Source organism: Taudactylus pleione, unplaced genomic scaffold (assembly GCF_031769625.1).
Source record: "Taudactylus pleione unplaced genomic scaffold, aTauple2 ptg000087l, whole genome shotgun sequence".
Classification (NCBI taxonomy): Eukaryota; Metazoa; Chordata; class Amphibia; order Anura; family Myobatrachidae; genus Taudactylus; species Taudactylus pleione.
The window spans coordinates 8,343,478-8,367,315 of NW_028284489.1; the positions used below are offsets into that span (position 1 = coordinate 8,343,478).

At 43.6% G+C, this 23,838-nt stretch overlaps 1 protein-coding gene across 1 annotated transcript in view; it reads left to right on the forward strand.

Moving 5' to 3' along the window:
* The window catches only part of COMP (cartilage oligomeric matrix protein), a 152,250-nt gene that overhangs the window by 71,418 nt on the left and 56,994 nt on the right, over positions 1–23,838 (forward strand). The window contains exons 12-14 of the mRNA XM_088469009.1: positions 648–700; positions 7,676–7,869; positions 9,203–9,381. Of these exons, the coding sequence (XP_088325135.1) occupies positions 648–700; positions 7,676–7,869; positions 9,203–9,381 (426 nt within the window). The remainder of the gene's footprint in view (positions 1–647; positions 701–7,675; positions 7,870–9,202; positions 9,382–23,838) is intronic.

The following is a 23,838-nucleotide window of genomic DNA, read 5'->3' on the forward strand; positions in this document are numbered from 1 at the left end:
GTTTTCCAGTATTATAATAATTTATTGTATTAGCTAATGGCAATGTCAAAAATCTTGTTTTAAGACATAATAGCTCCATCATCAGACTATTTAAGGGACAAATTTAGCAAAATACGGGCCATTATTATTATCATCTGCATCAGTTTTTATATAATTATAACATATTACAAAGCACTTTGCAGATGATATTTAATCCATTCCTGTCCTGGAGTTTACTATCTACTGTGTATTCCTTGACACTCACATTAGGGTTAATTTTCTGTCAGAAGGCAATTAAGATAATCGTTGATTTATGTGATGTAAACTGAGAACCCAGAAAAAAAAACACGCAAGCATGTGAAGAACATACAAACTTCACACAGATATGACCTTACACCCCAAATACCCCAGCAGTGTGAGATAACAATGCTAACCACTGTGCCACCATATAGTACTGTGCTACGTTTCTATTTGTACTTTCAGTTATATACATAAACCATTGCAATATCTGCAGAGTGTCATTTAATTATACACATCATATAACAATATATTTCCTCTAAGAAATGCTTCTAAGTTAATGATGGAACAGGTGAGAGTCAGTTAAATGAAAATGTCTTCTTCCTATAGAGTAAATGTATTTTTCCCTCTGAATTCTATTTCTCTCTCAGTCAGATGCAGACCATGACTTAGTAGGAGATCAATGTGATACCAATAAAGATCAGTAAGTACATAAGAAGGTTGCAACTATGCCTAATGGCAAATCTATTTAACCCTGCGTCAGGCGCAGCTGGCCTGACAGGCGCCACAAAACTGTTCTCGCTCACCTCTCCGCCGCAAGGGGGCGCAGGGGCCTGCCCCTACTAGTACCTTCGTATCTCTAGGTGTTGTTTGAACCCCCCCTAATTAGTTTTCCCGACGCCTGCGTGGAGTGCAGTAGTGACCTTCCTAGCCTCTCAGGCTCACTGCGCCCGAACTTGTCCGACTTTTGAAGGTATGTATTTCTTTTTATTTTCTCACAATTTTGTGTATTTTGCTCATTTTAGGAATGAAAATTACAAAGGTTGTGGGTATTTTGCAGAAATATGTAGGTTTGTCCAGGGTGGCCTCTTAGGCACACTGCGCCTCTTAAAATTTAGTATTTTTGTGGTACTTCCGTATCTTTGCGGCCCCCTGCTGGCTACTCTACTTACGTATCTTCACTGACTAGTGAAGATACGTCATATGTGTGTGGCGAGTGTGGTCGGCTGGTCATATATGGCGAGTGTTCGGCACAAAATGGGGACATAACAGTGGGGGACAAAACAGATATATCGCACGCGTTGTTGGCGCCGAAATACAGTAGGGCGCGGCGTCAGCACCGAAATACATTAGCGAGAGTCAGTAGTGTAAGTAGTACAGTACCTTACGTAGTGGCTAAGTAAGTTACGTAGCGGTACCGCAAAGATAGGGAAGTACCATTTTTTGTTTTACTTGCTTTAAGCTTAATAAATGTGGTTTTGTGAATCAGATTTCCATATATTCTCTCTTTGTACATCCTACTGAAGGTGACTGATCACTTTAAGAACGTTAGAATTGAGTTAATTAGGTGCTAATGATGATTTTATAACAGGCGCCTGTCAGACGCACTGCGCCCGAACCTGGGAGTCCCAGAGGTGCGCCTGATGCAGGGTTAATAACACATATTTACACTGTGTGTTGTTCATCATCAATGACATTTACCTATTGTACCTATGTAGTACACCTAGCTGCCTATATACTGAATACTTTTACCCAAACTAAACTTTTCAATGTTGTATAATTGCGCAGGCTCTGCAAAAAGGGGAAGAAGACACAGGGTGCCAGAGGATTATTGTAGTTGAATCTAAGTGCTGAAGTGAAATGTGATACCCCCAAAACAAGGCATCACTTCGTCATTTATATTTCTGTTTTAATATAAACTGCTTTCTTGAAAGAACAGGGGAGTAACACACCAGACTAATGGTGCATACACACGGTCAACGCGCATCGTTCATCATTGCAGGCTCACATGTCAGATTTTCTTTCAGACATGAACGATTGAACAATTTTTTTACATCGTTATCGTTCATATCTGACACACAATCTGACCGTGTGTATGCACCATAACCCCTTCTTCCCCCACACACACATGCTGCAGCTGTGGGGGAGGAGGAAGGAGCCTCAAGACTGCCATGAGAGAGAGAGGAAGTGGAGGGAACTACCTAAGCAAAGCCCTGAGAGGTGACAGTCAGAGAGTGCTGATCTGACATAGGAATCAGAGGATGGAGATTCCCAGGAGTGGGAGCAGGACCTGACAGATTTAGGAGGATCAGATTTAGCGCTGGGTTTCCCAGTAGTTCCATTGCTGATTTTTTCTCCTTGTCTAATCCAATGGTATACACACCATAGTCATACCAAGAGACAGCCATTTTGGAATGACATAGGGGTCTATTTACTAAGCAGTGTTAGGAGACAGAGTGAAAAGTGATAAGAAAGTGATAAGGTGCCAGCCAATCAGCTCCCAACTGTCATCTCACAGGCTGTGTTTGAAAAATGACAGTTGGGAGCTGATTGGCTGGCACCTTATCACTTTCTTATCACTTTTCACTCTGTCTGATAACACTGCTTAGTAAATAGACCCCATAAAGTCAAACTGTGTCACAGTTATTCTTAAGGCTCCTGGATACTTTTGTAAATGGTTCAAATGGTTATAAATGGTCAAAATTCAAAGGACCTCATTCAAAGATGTGCGTAAGTGTAAAATTTTTTGTCCTCAACTAACCTTTTTTTAATCATGTATGTGCATCTTTTTGCAATAATGTATTTTTTTCATAGAAACCCTGCTGCACTTACAACTCCCTACACCAAGGGGCCAGAACTGAGCTTGTAAATGGAGTGCCTAGAGAGGAGGGGTGGGTACTAATTAAGTAGTCAGTTGCTGAGGTTGAAACATTTCCCCCTTTAAGCGTGCACCACTCATAGTATGGTCAGCTGCGGAGGGGGATATTGTCCCCTTTGTAGCGTGTGGCGCCGCACATAATATTTTTCACCTTTTTCAGCACGGTCCTTAGTGCAGTACAAAGTAAGGACGTGTCAATTCAAAATGTGCCAAATATGTCCAACTAAAGAAGCAAATGCACCTATTTGGAGGGACGTGGCTTGTGGGTACTTAAACCCTGTTAAAAGTTGCAAGCTGACAATTATGTTGGCTGCTGGCTGAGGGCTTGATTCAGCAAGGAACGTAGCTGCTTATACGCACACAATCGGTCGATTAATTTGCACTATGCATGCATTGCAGTGCACGTTCGCAAGCCAGATGCTGCAATTGGAACTGCTATTGCAGAGGCTACGCAGACCCATGGCAGAGTAATTGACAGGAAGTGCCGTTTGTGCGTAGTGACGGGAGGGGGTGGTCGGGCGAACAAAGGCGTGCCAGTGCGTTTCAACGCCGTTGCAGTGGTGTGCATAAATTTTCACTGCAATACCATATGCTGCCTGAGGCGTCATAGCGTGCACCAAAGTAATCAATTCCTGAGTAAGGTCTGAGCTTCATTAACTGTCCGATATTACCGATTGTTTCTCTGTGTTGGCCAAGTATACGGATGTGAATAAGGGGAGGTAGGTGTCTTTATGTCAGGCTGCGATCGCAATGCGAATGCAAACATTTACATGTCACCGCTGATAGTAGCAACTGCCTGGCATGCATATAAAGCTGGGTAGACACCATAGGACGGTGTGACCCTACCGGTGTAATGATACATCACCTGTGCCATACACATTGCACAATCCAGTGTACAATGGTGCAATGTATCGTTACATGTTGCATGCAACAGCACCGCGTCATTCATTGCATCGTCCCATCTTTCGTGCAGGACAGCTGTTGGGACTATGCAAAGAATGACCATTGGGAATGATGGGTGTCATATATGATTAGTATGATATATCGTTTCGTTCTGCGACGAAAGTTAAAATGTATTGGTCAATTTGCATTTAATAGGCTCCAAGTGACTTAAGTGCTTATTATCTAGGATGTAGTTAAATTGCCGGTGGACGGGATTGCGGCAGCTGAAATACCACCGCCGGAATCCCGCCGCCCGGCAAAATGCAGACGCCGATATCCCGAAGGGGGAGAGGGGTAGGCATAGTATACTTACCACCCGTTGGGATCTTCAGCCCTCGCTCTTCCGGCGTCTGGATTTTCTCCTGGATATTCAGCCGCTGGTATTACATACCCATTCCCTCTGCGGCCATTTACAGTGGATGACATGTATACAGTGTTTTTGAGAATCTATATTTGTTCATGGTGAAGCCATATCTCCTGTGGTAGATCTAGCACATCTTCTCATGTTACTTGCATGTGGAGAGAGGCACTACTTATTCGTTGTAACACATCTTGTATTTGCATAACAAAATGCACCTTATTTTCACTGGTCTCATTTTACATTTGTGCTTAGAAACAATTGCGTCCAATGAAGTCCAAAGTGTTTATATCAGCAAGAGGAACAAACTCCAGTGTTTGCAGTTGAGAAAACCCCAGAACATTATATTTTAACATGCATGAAAGCTTCATTTGTCATTCATGGAGACACAATAATGAAACAATCAAGGGTATTTTGACCGGATGACCTCTCTCCACCAAGCAATCACAGATTACTGTTTGTACGTGGAGTAGAGGTGGTTATTTGTCCTTGAGTAACCTTATTTCACCAATCTTAGGGATTCCCTCTGACATACAGTAACAGTGGGTTACGGACTCCTCCCATTGTGTAGTGGCCTGGTAACTTGCTGCCACCATTGGCTCCAACACCAGCACCTGGAACTGCTAACTTCTGGGTATGTGTGAACACTTTGCTGCAACATCTCTTGTTTGCGTCGGCTAATTCCCACTGGTACCTCATTATGGACCAGTCTGCACTGGGTAGCTGGCAGAGTGCTTGAGCTTGGAGACACTGTGCTCAATCCAGAACAGCCTATGAACAGAATAGCATTTGGCGCTACACTGGTAGTCATAGTATACAAGCAGATGCAGGCGTCTTAAGCAAGATTTTTTATTGCTCATATATCCCTAAAAAATGTCTCTTGCTGAAGGTGCTTGGGACAATCACAGTATAAAGATATTCTTCAGAAGTACAATCCTCTCAGATAGTCAGAAGATACACACTCACAATACAGCACACTGTATCCCAAAATATAAATACAACATACATTTCACAAGAACTGGTCAATTGCATTCCTCTTTTGATATAATTATCTACCACGCATCACACAAATTATGTAGTCATCAAGAAGCAAACAAACCATTTTGACTTAAACACAGGGCTCTATTTATTAACATTATTTTTACTAAAATAAAGTGAAAAAGGGTGTTTTCACACCCTTTTCACATTATTTTAGTTTCACCTGTAGTTATTACAGGGCAATTGGAGTAGAATTAGTAAAATTCTACTCCAACCCCCAGTATCACTTATTTTTAGTAAAGCAGATCGCATTTCCCATAATTGTAATGGGAAATGTGATCCGACCATAGTTACTAAAAATAAATTGTAAAAAAATACCGGGGGAAGCCCTGTGATAATAACGCCACCTGGAGGTGGCGTTATCCAGGGTCTCCCCCGGTTACCGGGCTCCCACTCTGCTCTAACGGGGAGAGCAGAGGCGGGAGCCGGTACCAGTAATCATCTGTGTGGTCTAAGCAGACCGCAAGCTGATTGCTGTAAAAAAAATAAAAAATAAATAAAACATTTTTTTTTTACTTACCTGAATCCAGGGACCGGTGATCGGGCCTCCGGTGATGGCTCCTCTCCGGTCAGCTGGTCTCCCATAGTACACTGGGGCCCGGTCATCAGGTGATCGGGCCCCAGTGCAGTATGGGAGATCACCTGATCGGGAAGCCCGGAGAAGATCACCGGAGGCCAGGAGGATGCAGGTAAGTGTAATGAATGGAGGGGGGGTCGCGGGGGGGGGGAGGGGGGTGTCGCGGGGGGTCGCAATTGTGGGGGGTGGGGCTTAGCGCCGGTGGGCGGGGCTTAGCATCAGTGGGTAGTAGCGGTGGTCGGTCGGTGCATGCGCGGGCTCTTAGTCGCGGTATTTTTTCCGCTTTATCGCAAGCTCTGTCCCTGCAAGGGATTTATAGTAAATGCGAATTCACTCGGTAATATCACACTACAATCCGCATTCAATATGCGGATTGTAGTAAATAGAGCCCAATCTGATTTATCACATTCTTTAACAATTTCTTGGAAAACTCCACAATACAGGAATACCCCTGGGTTGCTTTCAATCTAATCAAGGTTTTGTTAATTAGTGACAATAGTGCCATTAGTTCATTATGAAAATGGTGCAGCAGCTCAAGAGATTAACCCTCTTAGTGCCACAGTCATCTTGACCACATGGGCCAGGTCTCTAGCCACAGGTATAGGAAACAAAAAGTGGGTCAATTTAATAAAGGTGCTTTTTTTGTGGGAGATCTGAGACTAGGACCCACTACGGCTCGGGCTACACCTGCAAATCTAGAAATGTGGCAAGTATTCCAGAAATACGTAACTGCACTTGGCTAAAGTTTTACTAGTAACAGTGCTGATGATTGTTTAGAACAATACCGCATGGTGCTATCGCTGGCCACTTCTCTCCTATCCCGCAGTTACTGGATCTCAGAGGGATTGGCACAATAAGGACCTGACTCTGAGTTGGATGCAGAAATATCTGTAGTGGTGTGGGTATATGTGACCCTGGGCGCTCCCTGAATGTAAGCAGGCCTGGTGGGTAATGAGTTTTTCTAGTAGGAAAACTGAAGTAAATGGCAATAAAATGGGTCTTACCTACTGTAGGCGCTATTCAGTATTTAACCATATGAGAACATATGAGGTTCCAGTTATTAAGTGAAACAAATATGACATTTATTCATCATAGTAAAAAACATGTGATAATAAAAAACATGTGAAGATGTATGAAAACATGAAACATTTAGCATACAAAATCATGAATGGGGGGTACTCAAAGATTATAGGTTTGGTCTAAAAATTCTTGGGGTTGGGAATGGTGGGCAAACACTCCGACAGAATGAGTAGATTCAGTCAGATTTACAAGCATGTGGATTGAAGCTGGATAGGTGAGTGGGATGGACGAGGGAAATGTCCAGAGTATTCTTGGGGTTGGTGATGGTATAAAAATGACCCACAGGATGGGTATATATATTCAATTATTCCAGTTAAAAGATAAAACTGGATACATGAAGTACTTTAGGAAAGTCGTACCGGAGGAGGGGTGGGGAGCCAGCGGGAGTTGGTTTGCAGGGATTCTGGGTGGCCCTGCAATGGCTCCACTAGTTTGTACCCAAATCATCCGGGGATCTTTGTTTGTTGTACTTCTGGTCCAGGAGATGACACAGGTGTAGATATTCAACGCTTTTCGAGACTTGTAGTCTCTTACTCAAGGCTGCTGTGTACCTGTGTGTTTGCTGGCTTTTTATAGCTGGCTCCAGGGTGTGGTGGGCGTGTTTGGAGCTTAAAAACGCCAACTTGCGGTTTGCGGAAGGCCTAAATGTTACGTGTATGGCACTGCTTATAATTATTTGTGCTATTTTAAGACTGTGATAGAAATGTATAACTACTAACACAATATTGTGACACATACTATAACTGGTTTTAAGAAAAAATGGTAATTTTTTTATTCATCATGTTGTATATTTGTTTAATATTAGAGATGGTGATGGCCACCAGGACACACATGACAACTGTCCATCAGATATTAATAGTTCACAGCTGGACACTGACAAAGATGGCCTAGGAGATGAGTGTGACGATGATGATGATAATGATAAAATTCCTGATACTGCACCACCTGGGCCAGATAACTGCAGACTTGTGCCTAATCCAGATCAGGCTGATTCAAATGGTAAATATGGCATAAAGAGCCAGATTCTGAGTCGGACACATCGGTGAAGTTGGACACAGTGGAGCAATTATTTTCTCCTGTGCATGTGTATAAGTCACACTGTGCATGCATCCAGATTCCGTACGCAAGTTACGATTGAGGTGCATGGGAGACGCACAGTCGCAGAAATGTTTTGATAATGTGTTGGGAATTCCTGGGTGTTGACAGGGAGGTGACTTAGCTAACGCACAGAGATGGTCCATCTTACGGGTGTGTTATGGGTGAGTTGCGGATGGTGGTTGTGTGCAGAGAAGCAGAATTGTTAACATGGGAGGCCATATTCAGATGGAGAAGCTGCACCTGCCCTATGTTTCAATGGTGCGACCGATGGTGCGTTTAAAGTAGAGATGTGCGGTTCGGTTCTCCAGAAATCGGAATCCACCCGACTCGTGAATCCGGGTAAATCCAAGTCGCGGTTCTAATCTCCTGAGGAGATCCGAGTCAATCTGTGTCAAGGTTCTGATCTTTTTGCGATTCGGGTTTTGGATTGCATAAATTACATGATTTTAGCTGTTTTTAAAACTTTTTATCTATTTTTTATTTAAAAAATCGTGATCCAAAACCAAATAACTTGAGGGTGGTTTGCAAAACCAAATCCAGATCCAAAAACTTGAAGGAGCTGCAGATCCAAAACCAAAACCAAAACACGGGGTTTGGCGCACATCTCTAGTTTAAAGTAGCACCAACTGTTATTTGAGTGTCTGAAGTTGATCAAAGTGGGTGTCTCAGTCCTTGCACAATCAGACACACGAATGTACAACAGGGAAGGACTTATAGTGTCCGACTCAGAATCAGGCCCAATATCTTGTAATTCATTTTTACTGTACTTCCGCCTTTCCGCCGCTGAATAGTCCCTCTCCAGGTCTGTTATTTATCAGATTCATAAGTAGATGTATCTCTATGTATCTATATGTGCTACTTGTAGTAAAGAGAGCACTTACTGTATGTCCCTTCACTCTCATAACTAATTAAAGACAAAAAGGAGCCCAAACCTAGGAGAGGTCTAGAAAAGTAGAAATTAATTAAGGGTGTAATTCTAAAGTGAATTAGCTTTGACTTTGTAGTGACATTGCTTATGCACATTTTCCGGAGTATCTACAAACCTACAAATCTGGATATGTCCTACTTTTTATAGGAGTGTTGGAGCACAAATAGACACACTTGCACAAATAAAAAAATTATATTTTTGTGCCTGATGCCCATTCATTCCATCAGACTATACAGTGAGGATGTTGGTTTTATAATTACTCTATAATCTCTAAACTTTTATGTATATACTGTATGTGTTTTTCAGGCAATAGTATCGGGGATGCATGTGAAGGTGATTTTGACAAGGATTCGGTAAAAGATGTATCTGATGTTTGCCCTGAAAATGCTGAAATCACCCTGACAGACTTCAGAGATTTCCAGACTGTTGTTTTAGACCCAGAGGGAGATGCACAAATCGATCCAAATTGGATTGTTTTAAACGAGGTACTCAGTACATAATTTTCTGTAACTATGTGACGCTGCCAAAAAATCTAAATACATTGCAATGCTATTCTATAAATACTAATCTGCAGAATAATAATTTCCCCTAATTTGGGTAGTAAATTTGTGATTAGTGGCAAAGCGCTATGACCAACAATTCTGGCTGCAGAAAGTGGGATGAGTAGAGTGCAAATGAGATGGATTGATCTATCTGGACAGTTGTCTGCTATGAAAAAAACATGTACAGTATACTCCTGTGACTTTACTGGCCAATTACACTAACCCTGTTAGTTCATAATGTACATATTATGGGCCTGATTCAGCTTCAGACAGAATTGCAAAGCAGTTTGCAAGCAGCTTTGCAATTCCATCTGTGCTGATATGATAATGCAGCAGGGGGCATCACACCTCCTGCTGCATTACTGATATTCTGAGGAACATCGGCCGGCTAAGGTGACCCATGGGGTCACGCAGCTGGCCGCCGCAGATGCGAGGAAGAGGCCAGGAAATCTCTGTCATCTGACAGAGATCCTAGCTTTCTAGAGGTGACTAGCGTGTGCTGGGCTGCAGTTGCCGCAGCAGTCTCCTATGCCTGTGGGGGGAGCAATCACACTGATTGTTCCCCCCCTGGCTTTGCACCGGGCTGAGGGGCTCACAGCGCCCCCCTCCCCAGCGTGCAGCAAAAGTGTTATTTATTTAATTTTTTTGCTCAAGGGGGTGTGACCACGCCTCCCACGATTAGGTCACGACCCCTCTTTACCTGGGCCCGGGAGGGCTCTCTATGCCCCTGTGCCTCTTCCCTCCACCCCAACGGTGGCGACACGCCTCCATTTCAGGAAACGGAGACCAACACCACCCTCTGCCCGCCCACAAATGGCAGCAGACTGTTAATCACTGACAGTCTGCTGCTAGTTTGCATGCAGGATCGCAGACCTATTCTGCACATGCGCAGAATGGGTCATGCGCCTGCGCAGATTCCCGATAAAACTATCATGCACTGCTGAATAAGGCCCTATGTTTGCAAATTTGCAAAAACAAATGCATATATTTTAATTTTCCATGCTAGGACACACCTATCTAATAAAAGACATGAAATGGCAAATGCAGATAATATGGCATAGATGTACACCTCCAGCCACAGAAAATTAATTAACACATTTTTTCTCTACTTGCTGACTTCTGGCTTTGTATAGCTGGGGGCAGGGCAATGACAACGTGATTCACAGCTAATTGCATTATACCCCATTGTCTGCCCGCTTTCCCCAGTATGTGCTGGGCTCGGGTTGCCGGATAATTACCCACTTCTCTGGGACCCAGAAGACTCTCCTAATTCGGGAATATTCTGGAGGTTCCGGGATAGAGGGTAAGTATGATTTTACCCCATATTAGCTTTCCGACATCCAGGTCTATGTTATGCAGTTACTGTCACAGATCATAATGTCGACATTAACAATGTCAACAGCAAAAGGTCAAGATTAATAATATGGACCTGGTTAAAATGTCAACACCATTAATGTCAACACCTGAAAAATTTCGCCATTGACAGAATGTCGTCATTAGGGTTAGCGTTCAGCTTATGGTTAGCATCAGGGTTACCGTTAGGGTTACTGATACAATTACACTTAAAACAGATTGTCAGTATTTCATCGATGTTGACATTACATCATTGTTGACATTCTCAATGTTTACCTGGTTAGTGTTAACATTATGAACATGTTTAATGTAAGCATTACAGCAGGGCTGGTGCTAGGTGTCTTGGCTCACAGTGCTGTGCCCCTTCCCTCACTGTGCCCTCCTCCAGAGCATAAAACAATAACAGAAGCAGGTGGGTGGGGGGCGGGGATCTTCTGCAGCCGGATCCCAGCGTCCCTGTGCGGCCGCACGCACGGAGTGTGCCTGGAGCCAGCCCTGCATTACAGCCATGTCTACCTAATGAACATTGACATTCTGAATCTCAACATAATATACCACACCTCTATATATTAACTAGAGAAAAGCCCTATCTCCGACTAAACACCTGTATTCACCCTATCTATGAGGGGGTACAGCAAGTAATAGCCTTCCCCATATTAACAAGCATGTACCGCCACAATCCTCCTTTTTAGCGGAGAATGCGTCCTCCAACCATCACCTCCCAGAGCAAATATAGAAAAGGGAGAAAGTACTGATGATGAGACCAGTATGCAATTACTGGAGTAAGAAGCTATTAGTGGAATTAGTGGCTCCAGACTATCCCAAAATTTAGGGGACTACAGATAATTCCAAACAATTTACTAATAATTCTGTCCCTTATGAATCAAACAAGTATTTCCTAATGAAACACAGAAAGTGTTATAGATATAAAGTTAGAAATGTAGTAATTTAGTGTGTCATGTAATATATATGGCTATTTGCAACATCTGTGTACAAAGGAACATAAATTGCATACAGTTGGGAGCCCTAAAGAATCTATCTAACAAAACTTATTAGGATTGAATCTATTTTTATGGATTTTTTCCCTGGGCTTTCAGTTCCATTTTTAAGAAAAAAGCATAAAAAAAGATCTAAGCCTACACACATATATATTTATATTTTATCTATACTAGTATTGCTATGGGGAATTGAAGAGTTCTAGTTCTTTCATAGTGAAGTGAAATATTTACTTTAGACAATTAACTGTACTAGTAATTATTGTTAATAAGTAGAGATGTGCCCCGACCCCCGTGTTTTGGTTTTGGATCTGGATCTCCCCTGGTTTTGGATCTGGATTGGTTTTGCCAAATCCTCACCTCCGTGTTTTGTTTTCGTGTTTTGGTTTTGGATCATGATTTTTTTCTTAAGAAAAATAAAAAAACAGCTAAAATCACATAAAATTGGCCTTTTTTGTTCCTACAGTATTAATAACCTCAATAACATTTATTTCCACTCGTTTCCAGTCAATTTTGACACCTCACAACTCACAATATTGTTTTTTTCATCTAGTTATAAGGCCAAAAGTTTGCATCCAGCTTGCTGGCTCAAAACTGATTGATATAATTATTAATAGAGTTGATGACTGTGCAAAGATGATGGTTGGGATACCCTTGAGGATTTAAGAATTGATAGTTGATAGTTGGTACAGCCCCTGGCTGTAAATTTGATAATAAATTAATTAAAAAACAATTCATTGGTGCAGCCCTGGGCTGAATAAGTAATAATAATTTAATTAAAAAAGTAAAAAACAATTAATTGGGTGCAGCCCCTGGCTGAATAATTACTAAAAATAAATTCATTTGTGCAGCCCCTGGCTGTAAAACTGATAATAAATTAATTAAAAAAACAATTAATTGGGTGCAGCCCCTGGCTGAATAATTAATAAAAAGCAATTCATTGATATAGCCCCTTGCTGTTAAATTGATAATAAATTAATGAAATCATTGGTTCCTAAACCAACCATAACATTAATTTAAAATGTCAGGCAGCAATGCCCCAATCAGCACATAATGGAATGGAAAAAGGTGCAAGATGGAATAGTCCTTGGGCCCTCCCACCTACCCTTATGTTGTATACGCAACCGGACAGTTTAACAAACCAATCATTTCAGCGACAAGGACTGCCAATTGTGGCTGAAATTATTGGTTTGTTTGCACCCCCATAAAACAAGCTGCCAATGTGCATTGGACATGGAAATGAAAATGATCCCATACAAAAACTGGCTTTACATTACAAATTGTCGTCATCCTCGTCCTCGTCATCCCCATCAGTGTGTACATCCTCTTCTTCACACAATATTAATTCGTCCCCGCTGGATTCCACCATAGGCGCCTCTGTCATTTTTTTATGTAATTGTTGGGAGAGGTCTTCCTCGTGGAATTTGTAATTCATTTTAATGAACATCATATTTTCCACATTTTGAGGAAGTAACCTCCTACGCCAATCACTGACAATGTTGCCAGCTGCACTGAAAACTCTTTCGGAGTACACACTGGAGGGTGGGCAACTTAAGTAATGCAAAGCCAGTTTGTGTATGGGACTCCAGATTGCCTTTTTCCTGCCAGTACTGAAAGGGACTGTCTGACATGCCTATTAGGATGTTTTCTCTGAAATAGTCCTCCACCATTCTGTGAATGGAGACCGTATCACACATAGTCACGGTAGAAGATATGTCACTAGTAGGCAGTTCTCTCAGGCCCGACCAGATGTAATTTTTTGGTGAATGATCTGCATGACCAGCAGGCATTCTGTAAAGAAAATTGAGTATTTTCCTGGCAGCTGCAGAAACTGAAGGAGGAGATGATTGCATTTCATGTGCGGCTGCAGCTGACAATTTTTTTACCAACAGCTCTTTGCACAGTTTTAGATTTTTGTCTGTTGGAAAAAAACTCACAAGGCAGGACTTAAATCTACGATCCAGAATGGTCACCAAAATATATTTTTCAGATTTCAATAGATTAACGACTCTTGGATCCTGGTGGAGTGAATCAAGGGCTTGATCCATAGGACGGACATACTTTGCGCAATCGCTCCATTTCACATCCTCCTTCAGTTTCTCAAGCTGTTTTTGCAAAAGTCTGATGAGGGGAACGACCTGACTCAAGCTGGCAGTGTCTGAACTAACTTCACATGTGGCAAGTTCAAAGAGTTTGAGAACCTTGTACAACACGGAAATTATTCTCCACTGCGCTTGAGTAAAGTGCATTTCCCCTCCACGGCCTATGTCATAGTCCGTTGTATAGGCCTGGATGGCCTTTTGCTGTTCCACCATCCGCCAAGCGTATAGAGGGTAGAATTCTACCAAGCTACTACCTCTTGCTTCAGGTGATGGAAGGGCAAATTTAACAGTACCTGCTGGTCATGCAATCTTCGACAAGCGGTCGCCGAATGTCTAAAATGTCTGAATATTTTGCGGGCCACCGAGAGCATCTCCTGCACGACCGTGTCAGTTTTTGAAAAACATTGCACCACCAAATTAATTGCGTGAGCAAAACATGGGACGTGTTGGAATTCGCCCAGATGTAATGCTCTCACAATATTGGTGGCATTGTCCGAAATCACAAATCCCAAGGAGAGTCTAAGTGGGGTAAGCCATTTAGCAATGATTTACAAAAACCACACAGTAATGATACTGAAGGAGCGCTAGTGTGAGGTGAGACTTCTATAATGAAAGCAGCTGTATAGAGAGGTTAGTCAGACCTCTATAATAAACACACAAAAATACATAAATCACAGCGCTATTCTGACATTTTCACAAAGTGTAATTTAATAACATGTAAACATGTACCAATAAAATCAATGTAACCACAATTAAAAAAGCATCATCCAATCCACCATATAAATAGCACTCCCTTGGCATAAAAGGCGGTGGAGAGGAAACACAACCAGCGAAACGCGTCAGTACCTGGTTGTGTTTCCTCTCCACCGCCTTTTATGCCAAGGGAGTGCTATTTATATGGTTTATTGACCCACCATTGGAATTATACCAGCTCATCGCCATACCTGTGTCCAGGGGACCGGATCTTTTGCGGAGGCCTGCCAGCACTGCTAATTGGGACCCCTCATTCAAGTTGGACATTGGACTTGGTAATTATTCTTGTCTGGACTTATTCTAAACAATTGAGGAAAAAAACTCTTGGAACTTTATTCAACCTATAAGCACCCATGGAACATTTCTATATGGTGGATTGGATGATGCTTTTTTAATTGTGGTTACATTGATTTTATTGGTACATGTTTACATGTTATTAAATTAAACTTTGTGAAAATGTCAGAATAGCGCTGTGATTTATGTATTTAGCAATGATTTCCCTGAGTTTTTCTAAGAGGTTCTCAGCGGTATGCCTCTTAGTGAAACCAGTAATACAAAGAGTAGCCTGCCTTTGTATCAGCTGTCTTTTGATAGATGTTGCTGTTGTAGGCAATAAACCTACCCAGTGGGCTGTCATAGTCATGTAATCCTTAGTTTGCCCTGTCCCACTTGTCCACATATCAGTGGTCAAGTGAACAGTGGGTACAACGGCATTTCTAAGGACATTAATAAGGTTTTTTTTTAATGATCTTGTACAGATTTGGAATTGCTCTTCTAGCGAAGTGGAATCTAGAAGGGATCTGGTAGCGAGGACACAGGACCTGAATTGACTGTTGAAAACCCACTGCAGTAATGGCGGATACTGGACGCACATCCACAGTAATACCAGCATAGCTGTTATGGCGTCAGTAATCTGCTGTGCAACTGTGTGATTGCTGTCATACTTGTTTGCCCTTGCAAACGATTGTTTGACAGTTAATTGTTTTTGGAGGCTACACTACAAGTAATCTGCCTCCTGGTCCCCTTCTGGGATGAAGATCCACTGACAGCAACAGCAGCAGCAATAGGCATAGTCATCAAGGATCCTTCTGAGGAATCACGGATAGTAGAGGAGTCAATCATGCTTCCAGTAACAACATTGGATGCAGCAGGACTACTCCCGATGACGATTGAGGATGTTGTTGATAAAGGTGTTGGTGTTGTAGATCGAAGGCGCTTGGATCCCACAGAAAGGGAGCAGGAAGGTGACACTGGACTTGTTTCGTTTTGCGTTTTGGAACTTGGCAAAATACACTTTGATATTTGATGAATGCGTTCCAAGTGACGTAACAAGGAGGAGGTTCCTAGGTGGTTTAGGTCCCTCCATCTACTCACTCTTGCTTGGCAACAGGTACATATGGCTTGACAACTGTTGTCTGGATTGGGGCTGAAATAATTCCACACGTGAAAAGTGGATTTTTTTGTCTTTTGCCCCGGCATGACAACAATGGGATTTGTCTTTTTCAATCCATGGGCAACAGCTGTTGCCTTACTTACACAAAGGACATCCTCGGCATCAACATCCTCAACACCAACATCTTCATCATCAACATTCTCATCATCATTAGCACCTTCAACTACCAAAATATCCTCCTCCATGTGCAATTCCAAAGAAGCATCCTCGATGACTATGTCTGTAAGATGTTGACTGCCCTTCCCCACATTTACAGAGGGCACACAAATGTTGGAACTTGGAGGATCCTCCAGTACACTAGTATTTAGGTCTGGCTCACACATGGCAACCGTGGATACACTTGCACTCTCCTCTGGAATTTGTGATTTCGATTTCTCAGGGCACACAGTTGTTTTTTCCAAAGGGCTATCAGAATCAGCAGTCTTCCTAAAGAAAGACCAATGCCTTATTCCTTTCCTTGCCACTTCGTGTAGTGAAGGGCATATTGACAATTTTTTGTTTATCTAAAGGCAAATTTCCTTTCAAATTTTTTTTTTTACTTCAGTACAGGTAGCTTTACCATATTGATGGCGTGACTTAAGCCCTGGGGCATGGGCCTTCATAGAGTACGAGGTAGTTGACGGCCTAGCACTGCTGGCGGCAGCTACAACACGTGGTTCTTGGCCTTGCTTTCATGTTATGTGACAGCCCTCCATATTTTCTGCAGTCTTGAAGCAGTGTCACAAGCACCAATAGTGTAGCCAAGGTGCGGTTACAAAATTCACACACGTGCAGTCGTGCACACACACAAAAATATTAGACAAAAAAAAAGACAATAGATTTAAATTTTTTTATGCTCCAGAACTTGGGCCCAGAGCACAGTTTGATCACGACTGGAGTCGGGCAGCACTAGCTTGCAACTTGCGTTGCTGGCTGGATCTTGTGCGGTACTGCGGTTAAGCCTAACACGCACGTACACACACACAGAAAAAAATAAAAGACACTTTGATTTTTTTTTTTTAGCACGACTGGAATCATGCAGCACTAGCTTGCAACTTGCGTTGCTGGCTGGATCTTGTGTGGTACTGCGGTTAAGCCTAATACACACTCACAGAAAACTATAAAAGACACTTTGATTTTTTTTTTTTTAGCACGACTGGAGTCGGGCAGCACTAGCTTGCAACTTGCGTTGCTGGTTGGATCTTGTGCGGTACTGTGGTTAAGCCTAACATGCACGCACGAACACACACACAGAAAAATATATAAGACACTTTGATTGATTTTTTTTTTACTATATATATATATATATATATATATATATATATATAATTATTTTTTTTTTTGAGTCCAGAACTTGGGCCCAGATGGACACAGCACCAGCCCCGATGTATCTACAGTTCTGCACCAGCCTAGATGGACACAACAGACATGAAAAACACCAGCCCAGGACACAGCAGACAGCACAGGCAGCCCAGATGGATCAGCATCAGCCTAGATGGACACAGCAGACAGCACAGTGACAGCTGTCGCAGGCACCAGCCCAGAATGGATCAGCAGTCACCAGCCCAGGACACAGCAGCCAGCACCAGCACCTCTCCCAGCCCTACACTACCCACCCTCCCTGTTCAGTCTCCACAGACGGAGTGAAATGGCGTCTGTCGCGTGGTCCCTTATATACTACATTGATCATAGAGACGAATGCTCGCGAATCGCCAGATTTCAGACTTTCGTTTTGCCTCGGTTTCAAGATCCAAGTCAGGCGGAAAACTCTGAGCCTGCTTGGATCCTACTCGGTTCTGATAAATTCGGGTGGGTTCGGATCTCTGGAAACCAAACCCGCTCATCTCTATTAATAAGGCAGGTGCAATAAATTACTTATCATAACAAAAATCATGACTCTCATTAGCTTGTAAAAGGTTTTATGATATCTAGTCACTGGCTTTGTCTTTGTCCAAAAATCAGCATTTAAAACCATAATATACATACAAAACAAAACCATTCATAGTAGCTAAAACATTTAAGGGAACTAACTGTAGCTTTGTACTAGGAGGCTGCTACCGCCTGTAGGTAGGAATGACATGATGCTTTTATACCTAATATGTTACATGTTTTATTCTATAAAACTATTTATTACACAATAGTAACTGATTTTATTGTAGATAACATTTATTAAACAAATATCAAATTTAAACTAAAAAATGTTGTATGTACTAACCATCATTTATATTTATTCACACATTTCTGTCTATTGAGGGAGAAGTGTCTCTTGCACAGACCAATGAGCAGGTCATAACAGTGGGCCTGATTGAGACCCGGACGCTATTTGCGGACGGTCGTTCACAAAAAGGGGCTGGCTATTTAAATTGTGCGCTCGCTCATTGCGGTTTGTTGATGCCTCTGTCTGAGCGAGCGAACGAAAAATGTGCTCGCTATTTTGTAAAGACGCCCCTTTGCCGTTCACATCACACGTCATCTCCGGTATTTATTAGATTAATCGGGTACATCGAAAGACATCTGAACTGCTCGCAGTGCTTGTGGTAGGTTTTTCCTACCGCAATCACTACGAGCAGTTCAGGCTAAAAGACAACCAAGTGACGTGGTCAATAACGCTCCTTTACCAATTATGCACTCCCATTAAACGCCCTTTTTAACGTTAGGCACGCCTGCGTTCGGATCTCCACTCCCCCGTTTTCAAGCACCTTCCCCTGTTACCACCCACAAACGGTACATTCTGTCAATCAACTTAGCAGTCCCTCGCTGTTTTGCAATGACTGGTTTGCGCATGCGCATTACGACCCATACGCATGCGCAGTTGTGCGAACATCGCTCAGAGTGAACGAGCGGCAACTTACGAGCGGCTCTGAATCTGGCCCAGAGCTCCATGTACTTATGTTTTTTTTACTCTGTTCTGTTTTATTTATATTAGTGTGGTGGTGGCAGTGCTCCCCCTGCTGGTCATTGCTGCACTTCTGTGACGCCTTTTTCTTTATACAGTACTTCCGATTTGGGTCAATGCCACCACAGAAGTTTCAATCTAATAATCCTATATTCCTAAGAGCTGATTTAACAGAGAAAATAATAATAAATATCCCTGAAATAACAATTTAAAGCCTATTAAATAATCTGAGTAAATGCTTTAATAAAATATCTAATTTAAATGAACCAAAATTGATATGTACTGTACTAATATGAACAAAAGTTCCCACAAATGCAGATGTTACAATACATAAATCATTTATACTGAATGAGCTCTCATATGGAGCAGATGTTGTATTTAGTAAGAAACTATAAAGTGCATTCCAGCATATAAATAGGAGAAAAATCAGAGATACTGTACAGTAGTATACACCAATAAGCAGAGGCTGTAGGTTAAACAGCATGTTGAATTTTCTCACTGCTCCATTCATATTATTAACCTTAGAGGAAGGGGCTCCATACACCTCTCATTCTTTGTAAACAACAACAACAAAAAGAGGAAAATATTAGTGTAGTCTCTCTGGGCTCCAGCAAAACAATTAATACTGCCTGACCTGTTTTATTACCAGCTGGAGATTTCTACATAGGCAATCCATTCCTCAGGACTTATAAACATCTTTCAATCTAACACACTAATCTATTGGTCAGTCATCTGGATGTTACATTCACTTGTATCCCTCACTAGTAAACAGCTGATCCACAAGCAACAAACCAGTTTCTAATTTCTATATATGAACTTTTCAATTAAATGATATAAAAAATAGTAAAAAAAAAAAGAATAACAAATAAAACTATGATAGTAGGTTTTTTTTATATCAATAGTAGATGAAATATCATAATTGAAAATCTAGATAATTGCTGTAGTAACAGTGGCCCTGATTCAGCAAGGAACCAGTTGCTAATACGCACGCAGTCGGCTGATTGTTCGTACTGCGCATGAGTATGCATCACAGTGTGCGTGCGCGAACTAGCTACTGCAATCGCAGTGACTGTGCAGACCCATTGCAGAATGAATGACAAGAAGTGCCGTTTGTGGGTGGTGATGGGGGGTGGTCCCCGAAACGCAGGCATTCCAGTGCGTTCGAACGCCGTTGCAGGGGCGTGCATAAATTATCCACTGCGATGGCCTACGCAGCCTGAGGTCTCATAGCGTGTGTGGTTGTTAGCTATTCCTGATTAAGGTCAGATCTTGTGCAAGTGTGCGTGAGGCTGCGATGGTACTCCATTCTACAGATGGTTTTGCAGTCTTGCTAAACATTACGGATGTGTGGTAAGTAAAGTGGGCGTGTTTGTGTGGTGCTGCGAGGGCATTGCGATCACAATGGATTAGCATACTATCGCAGTTGACCTGCGTGCATAATCGCTATTGCATTCACAGTTGTGTTCCATAGTGAATCAGGCCCTGTGTCTGAAACAGAGGTAAAGCTGGGTACACAGTATACAATTTTCAAGTAGTTCAGTCAATTATCGGCTGATCGGTCAGATTTTTGTGTAGTGTGTAAGCATGATGGAATTTTAGAAACACATTTTAAACGGGACAAACGCTCTGCTCCGAATATCTGATTGATCAGAATTCCTGATCTATGTTGGCCACAATGTCACAATTTTCTGTGTGTAGAGTGTGGGCACGATAATGACCATATTTCCTCCAATTTTTTATGTTTACCTCAACATCCTTGTGGGTGTACTTATGCAAATTCACTGTAGTGAATGATCGATGGGCCAGAAAATCGTCAGATTTAACAAAATATTGCTTAGTGTATAGCGCAGATATGTGACAGCTGCAGCGACTCCAACGAGGCTTCCGGGCACCAGCGGTCCGGTACTTATTCTTATTCTAACCCTTCCTCTAGTGCACAACTCTAACACCCCCAGCAGCCTAACCTTCCCCCAAGTGCCTAACCCTAATACTCCCATCCCGCAGTCTAACCCTAATGTTGACATTCTGACAATGTTGGCATTTCACATTTTGACATTCTGAGAATGTTAACATGTTGCCTGTCGACATTGTGGTAGAAGCTTACTCAGAGTGGCAGTCGGAACTGGTAAACCAGGTCCTTGAACTCTGCGTCTGACGATGCAGACCCTGGGCTCAACTCACCTACAAAATGGGGATGAGAAACCCACATTTTGTACAACAGTCCCAGTTTCCACTCCCCAAGTGCAGCAACATGTTAATCATGCTGTGGTTAAGGGGGGACTGTGAGCGATCACACAGGATCCGTTTTGCACATGCACAGATGATCATACAGGTGAGTAGATGGTAACTTTCTGCTGTGGAATGGTGAGCGCTGATGACAGGCTGAATCCACTAGAATGGAGCACTCAGGTAAAACATCGGAGAGAACTGGTACAGATGATGGAGCTTAGAAACTGGAAACTGCTTCTGTCACAGTAGACCAGGAGTCCTAGGAGACTTGTACTGGCAATGGACAGGTGGCAGAGAGCAGTTTAAACAGGAAGTTTAAACAGGGAGCTCTAAAACAGTTGTGAAAGTCATGTGCAGCGTAGAGACGCTGTGAATGGCTGTAGGTGTCGGAACAGAGGGGCAAGAGGGCGACTTGGCATATTGACTCGCTCTCCCCTCTCCTTAGCTCCTCCCCTCCAACCCCAGCTTCCTCTTCTCTCTGTGCTACTGCTTGGATGCCGGGGATCTGACGTCACGATCTCCGTCTCCGGCGTTTAGTGAGTACTCCAGGGTTAGGAAGGGGAAGAGCCATCCACGCTCTGCAGTTCTGGCCCCAGGTAAGTTAATTCAATTACTTTCTATTTGTCATGCAATGGCTGTCACCCTGTCACCTAATGCTGTCACCCTCTTCCTGTCACCTAGTGCTGTCACTCTCTCCCTGTCACCTAACGCTGTCACCCTCTCCCTGTCACCTAACGCTGTCACCCTCTCCCTGTCATCACCCTCTCCGTCACCTAATGCTGTCACCCTCTTCCTGTCACCTAATGCTGTCACCCTCTCCCTGTCACCTAACGCTGTCACCCTCTCACCTAGTGCTGTCACCCTCTCCCTGTCACCTAACGCTGTCACCCTCTCCCTGTCACCTAGTGCTGTCACCCTCTCCCTGTCACCTAACGCTGTCACCCTCTCCCTGTCACCTAACGCTGTCACCCTCTCCCTATCACCTAGTGCTGTCACCCTCTCTCTGTCACCTAACGCTGTCACCCTCTCCCTGTCATCACCCTCTCCCTGTCACCTAATACTGTCACCCTCTTCCTGTCACCTAATGCTGTCACACTCTCCCTGTCACCTAACGCTGTCACACTCTCCCTGTCACCTAACGCTGTCACCCTCTCCCTGTCACCTAACGCTGTCACCCTCTCCCTATCGCCTAGTGCTGTCACCCTCTCCCTGTCACCTAACGCTGTCACCCTCTCCCTGTCATCACCCTCTCCCTGTCACCTAATGCTGTCACCCTCTTCCTGTCACCTAATGCTGTCATCCTCTCCCTGTCACCTAACGCTGTCACACTCTCCCTGTCACCTAATGCTGTCACCCTCTTCCTGTCACCTAACGCTGTCACCCTCTCCCTGTCACCTAACGCTGTCACCCTCTCTCTGTCACCTAACGCTGTAACCCTCTCCCTGTCACCTAGTGCTGTCACCCTCTCCCTGTCACCTAGTGCTGTCACCCTCTCCCTGTCACCTAGTGCTGTCACCCTCTCCCTGTCATCTAATGCTGTCACCCTCTCCCTGTCGTCACCCTCTCCCTGTCACCTAGTGCTGTCACCCTCTCCCTGTCGTCACCCTCTCCCTGTCAGCTAGTGCTGTCAGGGCCGGTTCTACCATTAATTACGCATGGTACACGAGTGGGGCGCCACATAGTGGAGGGCACCTCAGCTGCGTACCGCGCGGGCCGCGGTCAGTCTGTGTCTCTGTAACACAGCTGCACCGTTTGTGTAGCGCTGACCGGATGGATTTCAGTCTGCACTACACAGTGCCAAACACACAGGCGCCGGCAGCTGTGTGTGTGTTTTGATTAGCAGCCAATGAGAGTCTGTCAGACTCTCATCGGCTGCTGCGCCCACTGCTGGAGCCATCTTCTGGCTCCCGCAGTGGGTAATGGCCCATAATGCAAAGCGGCCCAGCCCGGGAGGACGGATGGAGGAGCTGATAGCGGCGGCAGGAGCGGGGTTTCAGGTAAGTGTTTTTTTTTATTATTATTATGTGTGTCTCTACTGGGGGGGGACTACTACTGGGGGCACTACAAGGGGGGCTACTACTGGGGGCACTACAAGGGGTGGCTACTACTGGGGGCACAACAAGGGGGGGTTACTATTGGGGGCACTACAAGGCGGGTTACTACTGGGGGCACTACAAGGGGGGGATTACTACTGGGGCACTACAAGGGGGGACTACTACTGGGGGCACTGCATAGGGGAGGGAACCTCCACTGGGGGCACAACAATGGGGGGACTACTACAAGGGGGGACTACTACAAGAGGGGGGACTACTACTAGGGCCACTACAAGGGGGGGACCACTACTGGGGGCACTATATAAAGGGCAATACTGGGGGTATTGCATAGGGGGGGAACTTTACCTGGGGCCACTGCTTAAAAGGCACTGCATAACGGGTACCACTACCGGGGGCACTGTAAAAGGGGCACTGCATAGGGGTGGCACCAAAAAATATACTCGCTTACCAAAAAATTTGGGCTAGGGCCGGTCCTGATCATATTTGCTATCTCACAATACATACTATTGAAACCTCCTATAGTATTAGAACTTTGTGTTGTTGTTGGTATTTGATCATTATAAAGTGAAGTCTGAGCATGTTCTCC